At 51.9% G+C, this 14,859-nt stretch overlaps 1 protein-coding gene across 12 annotated transcripts in view; it reads left to right on the top strand.

Annotated features, from left to right (window-relative positions):
* Positions 1 to 14,026, top strand: part of Ptpn5 (protein tyrosine phosphatase, non-receptor type 5) — a 60,474-nt gene extending 46,448 nt beyond the window's left edge. For 11 of the 12 annotated variants that reach the window (XM_039109694.2, XM_039109687.2, XM_063287757.1 and 8 more), the window contains 11 exons: positions 352 to 459; positions 689 to 772; positions 1,193 to 1,434; positions 2,494 to 2,683; positions 5,007 to 5,091; positions 8,227 to 8,306; positions 8,496 to 8,633; positions 9,870 to 9,980; positions 12,287 to 12,447; positions 12,536 to 12,649; positions 12,960 to 14,026. In XM_039109694.2, coding sequence (XP_038965622.1) covers positions 352 to 459; positions 689 to 772; positions 1,193 to 1,434; positions 2,494 to 2,683; positions 5,007 to 5,091; positions 8,227 to 8,306; positions 8,496 to 8,633; positions 9,870 to 9,980; positions 12,287 to 12,447; positions 12,536 to 12,649; positions 12,960 to 13,053 — 1,407 coding nt within the window. In that variant the 3' untranslated portion in view covers positions 13,054 to 14,026. The remainder of the gene's footprint in view (positions 1 to 351; positions 460 to 688; positions 773 to 1,192; positions 1,435 to 2,493; positions 2,684 to 5,006; positions 5,092 to 8,226; positions 8,307 to 8,495; positions 8,634 to 9,869; positions 9,981 to 12,286; positions 12,448 to 12,535; positions 12,650 to 12,959) is intronic. The other variant, XM_039109699.2, reaches the window with a different exon arrangement.
* The last annotated feature ends 833 nt before the right edge of the window (positions 14,027 to 14,859 follow it).

The following is a 14,859-nucleotide window of genomic DNA, read 5'->3' as shown; positions in this document are numbered from 1 at the left end:
AACTACAGTCTCAGGAATTAATTTCCTCGTATCCTGCCTACCCTAACCCATAAATAAAAAGACAGGTATCCTGGGTCTCTCTGAAGACCTCCTGTCTAAGGAGGCCTTTCTGGAAGACTTCCTTTCTATGTGTACCTGTGGGGTCTTTTGTGGGGAGGGATGTCTCAGTCGCCTGTGATTAGCTTTTCTCCTGAAGACTGCTGAGGCCTCCTCTGGGTACACCACCTCTCCCTCCACTGCCCAGTCTGAGAGGCTCAGGAGCTTCCTGGGGGCTGAAGGTGAGCTCTGCAGGGCAATATAGGGGCAAAGGGGTGCAGCTGTCCACTCAGTCTGCGCCCCCGACTGCCCCAGCTTGCCTGTGGGGTGCTCTGGCTCAGTGGCCATGGCCACTCCTGGCTGCAGACCACCACAGACCTCATCTTCTCCTCGCTCACCGTGTTGAACCACCTGGGACCTGCAGTGAGTAAACTCTGGGGGACCCCTTGGACAGTGGGATGGAGTGGGTGAAGCTGGGGCTCCCATCCTACCCTCACAATACCTGGTTGGGCTATCTGAGTTCAAGAGATGCTTCTGAGAACCCAAAGGCCTTCTGGGGTCATCCCACTCAGACCCAGGATGGGGTAATAGATAAGAATACTGCCTTCTCCAGTCTCTCGGTACACTGACCAATTTGTCTGATGTCCTCCAGGCCTGGCTAGGTTCTGGGACCTGGGGGACACCAAGTCTGCTGTTAGTCTCTCTGACTGTGAGCCTGGGCATCATCACCACCCTGGTAAGGTGCCTCTGTCCTCAGCCTCAGCACCATCCCCTCCGCCCCAATCAGGTCCCACTTCCCACCAGCTCCAACTGATCCATAGGCAGGATGACCCAGATGCTGAATGAGGCCCAAAGATGAGCTCGTCTCCTTCAGCCAGTTCACCTCTCCTTAAATCGGAGGCTCCTTTCTAGAAGTGAGCGGGGCTGAGAGAAAGGGCAGAGGCAGAAATAACCCCAGGCCCCACCCAGAAGGATTAAGATCACAAGAAACTGGTGATGAGGGGTGGTGCAGGGGGGACCTGACATGTAGGAGCTAGAAGAATGTCATTGCTTCAAATCTTGTAGCATCAGAGAGCTCAATCCCATGAGATACCCCATGAGCCCAGAGAGCGGCGAGCACTATCCCAGATCCATGATGCTGTGTGCTCCCAACCAGGTGTGGCACCTTCTCAAGACACCCCCAGAGCCACCTGTCCCACTGCCCCCAGAGGACAGACGACAATCAGTGAGCCGGCAGCCCTCCTTCACTTACTCAGAGTGGATGGAGGAGAAGGTAGAGGATGACTTTCTGGACCTGGACGCAGTGCCGGAGACACCCGTGTTTGACTGTGTGATGGACATCAAGCCTGAGGCTGATCCCACCTCGTTGACTGTCAAGTCCATGGGTCTGCAGGAGAGGTGGGAGGGGTAGGGGAAGGGTGGGCCTGGGATCGCAAACCCTCAGCTCCCTTTAGAGGGTAGATGCCTAACTCCTGGTGTAGAGGACAGGGCTATCCTCACAGCTTAGCATGTAGTACTTTTCCAGTAGTGGATGCTGATCAGGGTACCTCAAGATGAATTCAAATAGTAATAATAACACAGTTCCTTCCCATGTACACACAGGCGTGTTCAGGTGTGCACGTATGCTCACCCATACTCTCCTTGACTTGAGGAAGTCAGGGTTAGTTTCCTTGCATTTTTAACTTACGATTCCTTAAGTTTTGACTTACCTGTGTTCCTTGTAACTTGTAAGGTGACAACGAGATAGTAGATAGTGTTTCCCAAAAAACCTCCTGGGCATGAAAATCCTACTTCCCTTGAGTGCCCCATAGGACTTCATAAGCATGCTTTGGGAGAGAATGACACCCTCTGTCTAGAGCTAAGTAAGCTAACTCATATCCGGTTTGAGATATCCACAGGTTGTCATAAAAAAAAAATACTTGATAAGAACTCAGAAAACCTAGACAATACTTCTCAGCTCAGCCACTTCCTCGTGGTGAAAGCCCAGACAGTTAGTGCCCCCTGAAACTCAGTGTCCCTTCTTATGTAATGAGGATCCTCCCTGGAGTTGGTCCAGCATATACATCTTTGCTACTGCTGGCTGCCCTTGGGCTCCCTCCTCCCCTGGATGCAGAGGGTCCTGGCCTCTCTTAGCTGAGACGCACTTGACCCCATGACAGCCTCATTCTAGAACTGTACTACAGAGGTCTGAAGCTTTACGCTTGAGCCTCACTTTAGATCTCTCCCCTGTGAATCTCCTTCCTCAACAGAGTCCAGGGGAGGGCCATTAGGGACAGTTTGGGGGCGAAGCTTTTGGAACAGAGGCCTCCACCCCACTGTGGGAAAGGGAAGACAGGGGTGTAGGCAGAGCTGTAGGGTTCTTAGGACAGGTTCTTGTCACATCCCACTTTCTGGAGCCCACCCTGCTCTCCACTGACCTACCACCTTTCTCCTTCTCCTCTTCTATGACCCTTGCAGGAGGGGCTCCAATGTCTCCTTGACCCTGGACATGTGTACTCCTGGCTGCAATGAGGAGGGCTTTGGCTACCTGGTGTCCCCACGAGAGGAGTCAGCCCATGAATACCTGCTCAGTGCCTCCCGTGTCCTCCGGGCAGAGGAGCTGCACGAAAAGGCCCTGGACCCTTTCTTGCTGCAGGCGGAATTCTTTGTGAGTCCCTCCAAGTGGCCACCCACCCTTTGTACACGCAGTGGTCCACCCCCTGGCCAGTCAGTGCTTGAGTGTACAGTCCCAAACATGGGATAGACTAACATCTCCTTGTCATCATCTCCCCTGTGAAAGCTCTCACCCTGAGACCTAATGTCCTCACCTGGAAAGTCAGACAAATGGCAGGAGTGAGGGAGATGATACCAAACGTCAGGCAGACAGTGGCACTTAGCAGGGAGGGTCCTTGCAGGAGTTAAAGGGGACAATACCATGTGGCAGGCAAACAGTGATACTTCCGGATCTGTTGCAAGGACCGTGCTTTGGAAGCTATAGAAATCAACAACCTCCTGGTAGTGTGGCTCAGTGGTAGAGCCTGTGCCTTGCAGCATAGACAAAACTGGGTCAAGGCCCATTGGAAAAGAATATTTTGTTTTCGCACTCTCCCATCTTCCCCCCCTCCCCTGCCTCCATTTTCAGGGATGAGTCTCCCCATGTCCCTGGATCTCCCCTCTTCTCCCCTGGTTTAAAGCTTGGGCCCTAACTCCTTTCCCAACTTCTGGCCAACATGTGCTAGATCTAGAAGAGTCCAGTAAATAACAGTCCTGATCCCCTGCCTGGAGTGCGTAATCATCTAAGAGTTCAGCCATAAGAAAGAGTGGCCTGTGTTGTTACCAAAAAGTAAGTTTGAAGCAAGCCTCGGCAGAATGAGACAAGAGTATGCTTTTGATGCAAAGCCTCAGAAATAGCAAACTCTACTGCCATGGGAGTCTTGGCCTTGCCCCATGGGTCTGCACCCCATAGTTAATAAGAGAACCCAGGAGTGAGAATGGAGGGACTGAGGCCCCAAAGCCCACTTTCCCATCAGACTCACTAGTAAGGTAGTTCATTCCCTGTGCCACATGGGCTCAGTGCTCCAGGCTCCACCTGCAGGAAAGTGCCGGACCCCAGTTTTCTTCTCCAGCCTTGTGCTCCACACCATCAGGCACTGTCCACTTCCAGGCCAGGGGACTCTGACCTTCCTCACATTATTCCCACCTCCACCACCCAGCCTCCGCTCCCACTCTCGGCTCCCACCTCTTCCCATGAAAAGAGTCCTCCATGGTCCTTCCTCCTCAATGGATACCATCCATTTTTGTCAAGGAGGAAGGAACACGGGCTGCTTGCCCACTCCGTGCACTTCTGCACATGTGTGTGGTGAGGGTTTTTTTAAATTATTATTTCTTTTAATTCTAACAAGAACCCTAGGAAGGTGCCATTATCTGCATTGTACAAAGACTGTATAGTGTATCCAGAGACAGATTAGAAGAAACTGCACAGGGAGGCATCCCTGGGCAGGCATCCCACCGGCCATCAGTGAGGGGATGGAGTTGGGGGTGAACCTAAGAGTTAGAGCCAGTTTGGAGGTACAGGGCTAAAACTGGTTTGCTCAGCAAGTACGACACCATGAACATAGACCCGCATGGGTCTGCAGGGCAGAGGAGGGAGGCATGGAATGGAAAATCAAGAAAAAAGAAAGCCAAGTCGTGAAGATCACGAGTTCAAGGTCTACCTGGACTACATGAGTTTATTAGTAGTAAGCCACTTGCTGAGCCTCTGCCCCAAAATTTAAAAGGGTAGGGGAGCAAGAGAGCTGGGGTCTTAGCTCAGTAGCTGGGTACTTGCCCAGCATGCACAAGGCTCCGGGTTCAGCCAGTGTAAGGGGAAATAGGAAAAGAGACAAGAGAGGGAGGCTGGGTCCAGAGAGGCTTCACACACCAGGGTGTCTATCAGACACAGAGCTGCTTCCAAGGGACAAATGGCCTTAAGGGATGGAGAAGCAAGCTCTTTTTACTAGGCAATCGGGGAGGGTTCCTAAAGGAAGTGACCTCAGATAGATGTGCGGAGGCGATGAAGGTGGGCAAATATTATTAAATAAAGTGAACATCACAAGCAAAAGTCCAAGGAGAAGGTGACAGACAGCAGGGATACACGTCCCCAGAGCTACCTGACTGGCTGCTGCAAAGAGAGCAGGGAAGGAGGTGGTGGCTGGCAAGGTCGCTTTTTGTCTTGTTGTTTTCTCTTGGCCTTTTATTGAACGTCTATCACAAACCAGGCTGGCCCTCAATAGACAACTGCCGTGCTATTTATTTTATGCCCTTGGCATATGCCAGTAACTATTCTAAATGGGTGTGTGTGCTAACTCACTTGGTAGGAAATGCTTGTCAAATGAATGCATGAACTCATGACGGTCCCTGCACTGGCATTCGGAGGCAAGCAGCCTCTGAATTTGGAACCTCTGGGAAGACCATCCTGAAGCTGCTCACAGCCCCATGTCTTCCTATTCTAGGAAATCCCCATGAACTTTGTGGATCCAAAAGAATATGACATCCCAGGGCTGGTACGGAAGAATCGGTACAAAACCATCCTTCCCAGTGAGTACCTGTTGCCCCAGGGTGGGGAGAGAAGCGGGGTCCTGTCATCTGGGAAGGACCTCCTCAAGTCCAGGGCCCCTGGGGATGATGAATGATCATCACAGGAGATAGAGTGGAGGCTGGGACAACCAGGAAAGGGAAGGGAATGAGCAGGGACGTCTTCACCTTCTGTCCCTGGACCCTTGCCCTTCCTGGTCAGTGGCATAGAGTACAAGAGTAGAAGCACTTACAAAAAGGGTGGCTCTGAAGCAGTGAAACGTGTGCATGGCCTTTCCCTTCTGAGAGGGTATATCATAGTTTAAGAAAACATTCATGGTTCATTCAGAGAAGGTAAGTGGCTTCTTCCACGTCAAACCACACAGCTAGTAAACCAAGGCTTTAAACCTGGGCTTCTATGACTACCTGTGTCCTGTATGACCTGACTGTCAGTCCTCTAACAAGTCCAAAGGGAATGAGGTGCTGTCATCCTGTAGTGATCTGTCTATCATGGGGTGTATCCAAGTGAAGCTATCCTGTAGTGATCTGTCTATCATGGGGTGTATCCAAGTGAAGCTATCCTGTAGTGATCTGTCTATCATGGGGTGTATCAAGTGAGGCTATTCTGTAGTGATCTATCATGGGGTGTATCAAGTGAGGCTATCCTGTAGTGATCTGTCTATCATGATATGTATCAAGTAAGGCTATTCTGTAGTGATCTGTCTATCATGGGATGTATCAAGTAAAGCTATTCTGTAGTGATCTATCATGGGGTGTATCAAGTGAGGCTATTCTGTAGTGATCTGTCTATCATGGGGTGTATCCAAGTGAGGCAGGCTACCTAGTGATGCCCCTGTAAGGCCTGAGCAGGGCTTGTCTCCTTCGGAAGTACTTAGACCTGGCGACCTACCATTCCCATTCTACCCCATGATGCCATTGTCAGGTCATTTTCATCAAGACCCTCTGGGGGGCTACCTCATAAGGGAAGGGGTGGCTTATTGGAAATGAGCCCCCCAAAAACCTACTCAACCCAGTGTGTGGAGTAGTGAGCCCTTAAAAAGCCATCAGCATCTCCAACAGCATGTAAGATGTCATGACTTATTTTTAACTTTTAAAATATCGACTTGTGGTTGCTATGGTTACACAGTCTCTAGGTAGTTACGTTTAAACAAAGCACCATTTAAGGCCAGGATGCCTTATTTGGGCTGCTCACTCACCTCTCTTCTCAACTTATCCTCCCTGTTCCTCTTCTTCCTGCAGGCAACAGCCTGGCTACCCCAGGACCCAGCATTTTGCTTTGCTCCTTAGAATGGAGCTAGCCATACTCTGTGTGGTCCTGCTAGATCGTTGACGGGCTCCCACCTCCTCCAACCATACCCCGAACCTCCAGGTTCCCACACTCAACATAGAATGTGGTACAGCCAGGCAGAACTGACCCTGAACCTTAAGAAACTGGACCAGGAGTGGGGGGTAGGGACAAAGAACATGGAAGGCCCATCAGAGGCAGCCTCTGTGATCAGGGACACCCTGAGATTTATTCTGCCACTGATCACACACATTTCCTGAGGCCCATCCCAGGGACTGAGAATTTGGATGCTGCACACAGAGCTTGGTGTCCAGCAAACGAAACAGCTCTATAAACAGTCCCAGGGTAAGCGCCACATCAGCAACCCATGCGAAGATCAAAATTCAGGGTCACAATGCTGCCCCTTAGTACCTCAAGCCCCAAAAGGACTGCAAGCAACTGGGAGACACTCTGGTTCTTCTTGAATGAAAAGGTGGATGACTCCCTCGGATCCAGCCCCCTCCCTCCCATCCTTACTATCAAGTGATTTTGTGAGTGTTCAGTCTTCCATATTGTCCACTTTTAATGAGCACCATTTACATAGGGTGCACTGGCATAAACATCTCTGGGAGAGACAACGGGCAGGACAGCCTGTGACCTTGACACTTACCGGATTGCGGCAGTCATATCCTGACTTGAGCTTTTTCTCCTTCTTGCCTCTCTCTCACAGTGAGGCAGAGCAGAAATCTAACCGTGTCCCCTTCTTCCTTAAACACAGTCAATGTCACCCTCTCTAGCCTGGTATGTGACACTGTCTGGCATCTGGCTCCTCTCCAGCTTTATCTCTCACCAGCCTCAGCCTTGGCCTGTGCACTTGGTCAGACAACATGTTTGCTGTTTTTCTTCCTGGTCCTTCAACCCCTAAAAGGTGCCACAACCACCCTGTGCCAGTCCCGGTCACCTCTGTCCCTCAGCCCCAGAGCTCTCTTCCTACCCAATGCTATGCTACCTTTGAGGCAGGGATTATTCATCTCTCGTTGATCTAGAAGGCTTTTCTCACAAACATAGCATAAGCAGAGCTGGTGTGAACCTGCAGTCGTGACTGCCACCACAGTGACTCTCTGATTGCCAGAGAGGACAGCGCCCACAACTGTCCTTCCAGCACCTTAACCTGGATAGGCGAAACCAAGACAGTCTAAGCAGAGCTGTCTGCTTGAGCACTCTCTTCTGTTGGCCATGCAGAAGCCCCCCTCCTGCCTACTCTTACTCCTCCCCTCCCCTGAACCACTTCTATGCGCTCTCGACAAGAACTGTCCACACCCTTATCACCCCGCCACGACCTAGGCAGAGATGGAAATGAGAGGCGGACACCCACCACCTCCATCACTGCCTCAACAGCTCCAGGTTCTTCTCCATCCCCATGGTCTGCTGGACCCTCATGATCACGACAGCTATGTTTGTTACATAGCATTTGCCATATGCTGTCAGGTGCTGCTCTTGGGCCAGGGGCTATGGGTTTTTCCTTTTAGCTCTCTTTCTACTATTATTTATTTATTTTATAAGCACATGCATATAAGTGTATGGGGCACACTTGGGGAGGTCTGAGGACAACCTGTGAGATTCAGTTCTCTCCTCCAGCACAAGGGTGCCAGGGACCCAACTCAAGTTGTCAGGCTTGGCAGCAAGCATCTTTACCCTCTGAGCCACCTCACCAGCCCCTGTTAACTCCTTTCATCCTTATAAGATGAATGCCTTATAAGGCATCAGGGAGTGACTCTTCACGACATTCCGAGACAGCACATACTGAAGAAATGTGGGTGCTGTGGAGGAGGAGGTTGGGCCCAGCTCACACCCTCACCTGTCTCCCACCACAGATCCTCACAGCAGGGTACGTCTGACGTCACCAGACCCTGAAGATCCTCTGAGTTCCTACATCAATGCCAACTACATCCGGGTATGTAGCTCCACCCCCAAGAGTCCTCCACTAAAGGAGAGGCATGAGCTGATGAGATCTATCCTTCAGACTTGTCCCCCAAGCAAGTGTGGCTCCTACAAGTCCTAAGAGGAGCCTGAGTGTGGGATGGGGCCCCGGGAGTGCCGCCTCCGACCCTGACCTGACTGGGCTGGACTTGGGTGGTTGCAGGGCTACAATGGGGAGGAGAAGGTGTACATCGCCACCCAGGGACCCATCGTCAGCACTGTGGCCGACTTCTGGCGCATGGTGTGGCAGGAGCGCACACCCATCATCGTCATGATCACCAACATCGAGGAGATGAACGAGGTAGGGACCCCGTGCCACTGCTCCTTGCTCCTTGCTTTGTGCCCCATGTGAAGCATCTCATTTGCATATTAATCCTTCTGAGGATCCTGTGAGCCTGGCATGCACTCAACTGTCCACACAAGGAAATGAGAGGTGTTGAGAGCTAAGGTATACACTCAAGGCAGCACAAAGCTGAACAGGGCTGGAGCCGTCCCACCCACCCGGTCCAGTAGCCATGATTTCAGCCATGATCTTCTGCTGCCTCCCAGTCTGCCACTGATGTGCAAGTTCACGATGAGTAGGCTCCTTTAATTGAAATCTCCACTTAAAAAAAAAAGAAAGAAAGAAAGGAAGGAAGGAAGGAAGGAAGGAAGGAAGGAAGGAAGGAAGGAAGGAAGGAAGAAAATACCCCTCAGAGAGAGGTTGAAGAGAGCTCTCAGTTGAGGACCTGAGCTTTATCCCATGTAAATGAGTCCAGATGTGGTGCATGCAGTTGTATTCTCAGTGCTCAGGAAGCCAGGAAATGGGCAGATCTGGAGCTCACTGGACAGCCAGTCTAGTTACTTAGCGAGTTCCGGGAGATCCTGTCCTAAAAACCAAGGTGGACTGCCTATGAGGAACTACACTCACACTTGAGTTTAACTCTGACCTCCACATATAGGCACACAAACACTCACACACACTCACACACACACACTCACTCACACACACTCTCACACACACTCACACACACACTCACTCACACACACTCACATATACACACTCACACACACACATACACACTCACACACACTCACACCCACACTCACACACACTCACACACACTCACACATACTCACACACACTCACACACACATTCATACACACCTTCACACACACACACTCATGCACACTCACACACACACTCACACACTGACACACACAAAGTCCTATAAAAGGGTACCATTTTCCTTTTTCTTTCTTTTTTTTTTTTTTTTTGTTCTTTTTTCTTTTTTCGGAGCTGGGGCCCGAACCCAGGGCCTTGCGCTTTCTAGGCAAGCGCTCTACCACTGAGCTAAATCCCCAACCATTTTCAAATGGGGAAACTGGGGCTCAGAAATGAGGAGAAGGCCACAGGTTATGAAATCGAGGTTTCAACCACAGACCTCTAAACCGAAGTCTGTTGTCCTTGTATACCTGTCTGCTGGCCCCAGTGGAGCAGGAAGGGATGTGGAAGAGGAATAGGACTGTAACCCAGCCTGATCTTGGTCCTTGCAGAAGTGCACGGAATATTGGCCAGAAGAGCAGGTCGTCCACGATGGCGTAGAGATCACTGTGCAGAAAGTCATCCACACAGAGGACTACCGGCTGCGACTTATCTCCCTCAGGGTGAGACCTGGACCTAGACAGAGAAGGGCTGTCGGGGAGGCTTAGTTGAGACCCCCCACTGAAAACAGTACTGAGAGGCCTACTGTAGGTGACCTGTGGGCCCACAGCACTCCCAGGACTTACTGGTAAGCAGGGGTCAACAGACTCAGACACTAAGAGAACCTCGGCTGCACTTTGCACACCTTGCACGAGTGTGCACTGAGCTCTTGCTGTGCACTGCTGACCATAGCAGCTCCTCTTCACCCCTTCTCAAGTCCAGAACCACCTGGGCAAGGAGGCTTCGAGGGCTCCCAGCGTCGTCCTTACCTAACTGAGAGTTCCTTATGACTGAGTGACAGTGATGTCCCTTCCCCTGGGGTGCTGGCTTCCGATCTGATGCACCCCAAATGTCCACCAGCAGAGGGCAGGCACTCCTTGCTGCTTCGGGGCACATGGTTATGGTTACAGGAATGGCAGGAAAAAGGAAAGCACACAAAATCTGAGCAGCATGAAGCAGCTCAGAAGAGCGGAGGACAGTGTCCTCTGGCTGCAAGGTTGTGCTGCTTCCGGGATAAGCAGAAGAGGAGAGATGTTCCTTTGGTACATCAGAAGGTTCTGAGTTTGGAGAAGTGATAGGATGTGTTTGTGGAGGGTGGAGTCCCCTGTGATAGCCCAGAAAGGTAGAGAAGTTAAGTCAAGCACCAGGAAGCTGATGCCCCATTCAGAAACAGCCTGACCCTGATGCCATAGGGTTCAGCCACAGAAAAGAGCTCAGGGCCTGACGTTTGTGCCTCTGAGCTGCCCTGTCTCTCACTGGATACAGTGCTGGACAAGGCACCAGGGCGTGTTAGCCCTGTGCTGTCAAGTGGACACTGTCCACGTGACCATCTAACGCCAAGACTTCCTGGAAACCCCGAAGGCCAGGGAGTGAGGGGCAAGTGCTGTGGTCACTGTCACAGCAGAGTAACTCAAGGACATGAGGAACCATCTTCCAAATAGAGAGGCTATGAGACAGGCTAGAGAAGAGACAGGACATCTCGCGGTTTGAGGGTGCTTCTGAGCACCTGCTCTGTGGTTCTGGGTTGGGTAGTGGGGGGGGGCATAACCGCGTCCTGGACTCTCCCTTCAAGGAGCACCCGTAAGGTGGTAAACACCGACTAGAGATAGGCAAGGCTACAGAAGGACAGTCTGCTGAGTGGCTTATCTGTGGTGGAGGCTGCTTCCAGGAAGTGCTGTATGGGGTGCTGGGGGATTGGTGAGGGGTGACCGGAGTGGGCTCTTCTAGCACACAGAAGGCACAGCTACATGGGCAGCACACACTCGTGCTCATTTCCTAGATTGTGTCCTTACTTCCTGGGGTCTCTAATCTAAGGGTATGAATCACATCTGAAGGGGTGGACTCCTGACCCATCTTCAGATTCTCCCAAGGCAGAAAGGAGGTCTCAACATACAAAGTTGGGGGAGGAAGCCACCGCATTCAGCCCACATGAAGGGTTTCTTGGTTTGGTGTGGGATTAGAGATTTAACCCAGGTCCTCACTCACACAAGGCCAGAACACACACATACACTCACACACTCTCTCTCTCTCTCTCTCTCTCTCTCTCTCTCTCTCTCTCTCTCTCTCTCTCTCTCTCTCTCTCGTTGAACTACATCCCCAACCCTTTTGACTGTTTTCTTCCTTTTGAGACAGTCGAGACAGTCTCACCAAGTTTCCAAGGCTGGCCTGGAACTTGCTCTGCAGACCATACAGGCCTTGAGATTGTGCTCTCCCTGCCTCAGGCTTCCAAATAACTAGAATCATAGGCCTGAACCATTAGACCCAGACAGCAAAAGGTCTTAAACACAGTGCAGTGTCCAGATCTGTGTTGGGGGGCAGACAGTTTTGATACCATGGGTCATTGGCAGTCAGGGAGGAGGAAGGTTGGATCTTCCCACCCTGGGATGATAAAGCAAAGAGGAGGCTAGCAACGGCTAATGAGGACAATGGGGTGGGCAGTCATGGTGCCTGTGCTCTTGGTCATGTGACTAAGGGATACCTGGAACATCTGGCAGGATAAGGAACTTTCAGACAGTAATAAATTAGAGAAGAGGGCCTTTGCCTCTCTTGGATGATTTTAGAGTTTAGAGGTCAACGTCACCTGCACACACACGTGCACACTGATTGGTCTTGTGCCATTAAGCAATAAGGTAGATGGGGGACTAAGGATCCCTACTCTCCCCTACCTTTCCTCCCTTCCCATCTCCATCTTTGGATCAATTAGGTCTGAAAGCATTCACATGTGTCTGGGGGTGGGGGGGGGGACTCTCTCTCTTTCTCTCCTGGGCAGAGAGGGACTGAAGAGAGAGGCTTGAAGCATTACTGGTTCACATCCTGGCCTGACCAGAAGACCCCCGACCGGGCACCCCCACTCCTGCACCTGGTACGGGAGGTGGAGGAGGCAGCCCAGCAAGAGGGACCCCACTGTTCCCCGATCATTGTTCACTGCAGGTAGGTTCTCCTGGCCACCCACTGGGGCAGGGCCACCCCCATTCCTGGGCTGCCTTGTCCCTCACCCCATCATCCCATTGGCCCTCAGTGCAGGGATTGGGAGAACCGGGTGCTTCATCGCCACCAGCATCTGCTGCCAGCAGCTGCGACGTGAGGGCGTGGTAGACATCCTAAAGACCACGTGCCAGCTCCGTCAGGACAGGTCAGCCCACCGATCAGGGGAGGAGAGGGTGGCAGTGAAATGTGTGCGTGAATCCAGGGACAGTCGACAAACCAGACATGGTGTGTAAGGGAGCAGAAAAACCAAATGGGAGAGAGCAGAATCCAGTCAGCTCTCTCCAGGAGGAAGGCAGAAGAGAGGCAGCCAGCGGGAAGGACGGGAGCTTGAAACAAAGGTGTATCCCAGGAAGGGGCAATGGCTGGGGAGAGTTGGTCTCTCTAAGATGCAGACCAGCCGGTGGCCCTAGTGTTTGGGGATCCCCTCCTGCAGCCTACTGCATCTCTATTGGCAGGGGCGGCATGATCCAAACATGCGAACAGTATCAGTTTGTGCACCACGCCATGAGCCTCTATGAGAAGCAGCTATCCCTCCAGTCCTCAGAGTGACCACACTCTTCCTCTGAGATCCACTGGGCACTGCCGAGTCTGAGGCTGGGGCTTCACCCCAACTACCCAAGGTCTTACCTTGGGTCCTGGGCCTGTTCCCTGGCTCTCCCCTTCAGTCTGCCCCCATCTGTTGTCCTGGCCTGGTCCCTACCCCAAGCCTAGCTCTTCTACTGTACATACTGCAGAGTTCGGGAGGGCAGGGGAGGAATGTGCCAGGCCAGGCCTGGGGCCCCTGGGCCTGACCCACACTATATAGACCTGGGGCCTCAGTTTTAACCATGATTCCACAGCTACTTGGTCCAAAATGTTTTCATGCCACACCCCAAGTGTCCTACCACAACATGTTCTGTCTGTCCATCCATCACAGCTATCTGTACCAAACACTGTGTCCCCTCAGCCAGGAAAGGAGTACTGATCTGAGCTCTCACCCCTCAGCCCTCACCCACATCGCTATTCCCAGACACCCACCCTGCTCCCCAGGCAGAGATGTCTACCAATCTCTGGCCTCACAGGATGTGGATGGTGGAGACCAGGCAGAGGAGAATGTGGTGGTTGACCGAGATCCCAGCTGAGAAGGTTCCCGGGCAAGGGTGGGCATCTCTGGCCTATGAGACACTGGAGAGAAAGAGGACAGATATAGTGGGAAACCCTAAGGATCTGAGCCCTGAGGGGGCCCTCCAAGAGTAGGGTGGGGACAGCTCCAGACCTGCGAGGCATCTTTCTGTGTCACTATGGGAAACCCCAAATGTCTCCTCGCTACATGTTGCTCCGTGTGTTCCCTTGTCCATGTGTGTGTTGAGAGCCCATGAGCAGGGCATGCATGACTCTTTGGCAACATGTGTTATCTTGGAGCCACGTGTTTTTATCGCTGACTTTAAATATTTATTCCACGGCATACAGAGACATTTGGTGTCTTTTTATAATCTGCTCGTGGTCATTGAATAGAGCAATAAACAGAGCATTTTGAGCAAAACTAGCCTCCTGGGTCTGTCATTTCCTGTTCTCTCCTTACACCCTAGACTTTTGTGCCTCACCCCCCCCCACCCCCTTTCTCATCCCATGAGCTCCTGTGTTGGCCCTCATGCTCACTGGCACCCCCTGTGGGCATTGGGAATACACATAAAGCTGGATTTGGTCTGTTAATACCTCAGGATTCCCACTTGCCTTCAGCCCCACCTCATGGAGGTGCCCTGCACCATAGGGAACCTCAAAGATGGGAATAGGAAGCTTCCAGGAAGGCAAAGTAATTAACAGGTTACCAGCTGCAACAGGTGAGCCAGGGAGGCCAAGGGCGGGGCAAGGGGACATTCCCATCACACCCAGGCCCTGCTGTCATTGGATAGTGTGCTCCTTCTCTCTAGAACCCAGTCTGAGCTTTAGACACCCTTACTTTTTTCCTTATTGTCTGTGATGTACCCTCCACAGCTGAATTGTCCCAGGTGGCTTATGATCTGGTTCCCTGGGGCCCTTTGTCAGGGAAGAACTACTCTCAGCTCAGGGAGATCTCGAACCCAACAGATGAGCCCCTCTACACAGATTTCAGACTGAAGAGTATGAAGGAGGAGGGTTAATGTCCTCCCTGACCCCACAAGGCTACACAACGCAGAACAAATGGTACTCCCAGGATTCATGCTAGATGGTATGTCCACCAGTCTCATCCAGTGCACCTCTGGGGAGACGAAGGCCTTTGGCTTTTTCTCCCAACCCTGTCAGGCTGTGTGCGCTCTTGTGCCCAAGCATGGACAGGCACATATGTCACCCTGAGCCCCTCAGGTCGGTGAAGTCCCAGCCTATAGAAGTGAGAAG

Source organism: Rattus norvegicus, chromosome 1 (assembly GCF_036323735.1).
Source record: "Rattus norvegicus strain BN/NHsdMcwi chromosome 1, GRCr8, whole genome shotgun sequence".
NCBI classification, from domain to species: domain Eukaryota; kingdom Metazoa; phylum Chordata; class Mammalia; order Rodentia; family Muridae; genus Rattus; species Rattus norvegicus.
This window is presented reverse-complemented; position numbering and strand designations above follow the sequence as displayed.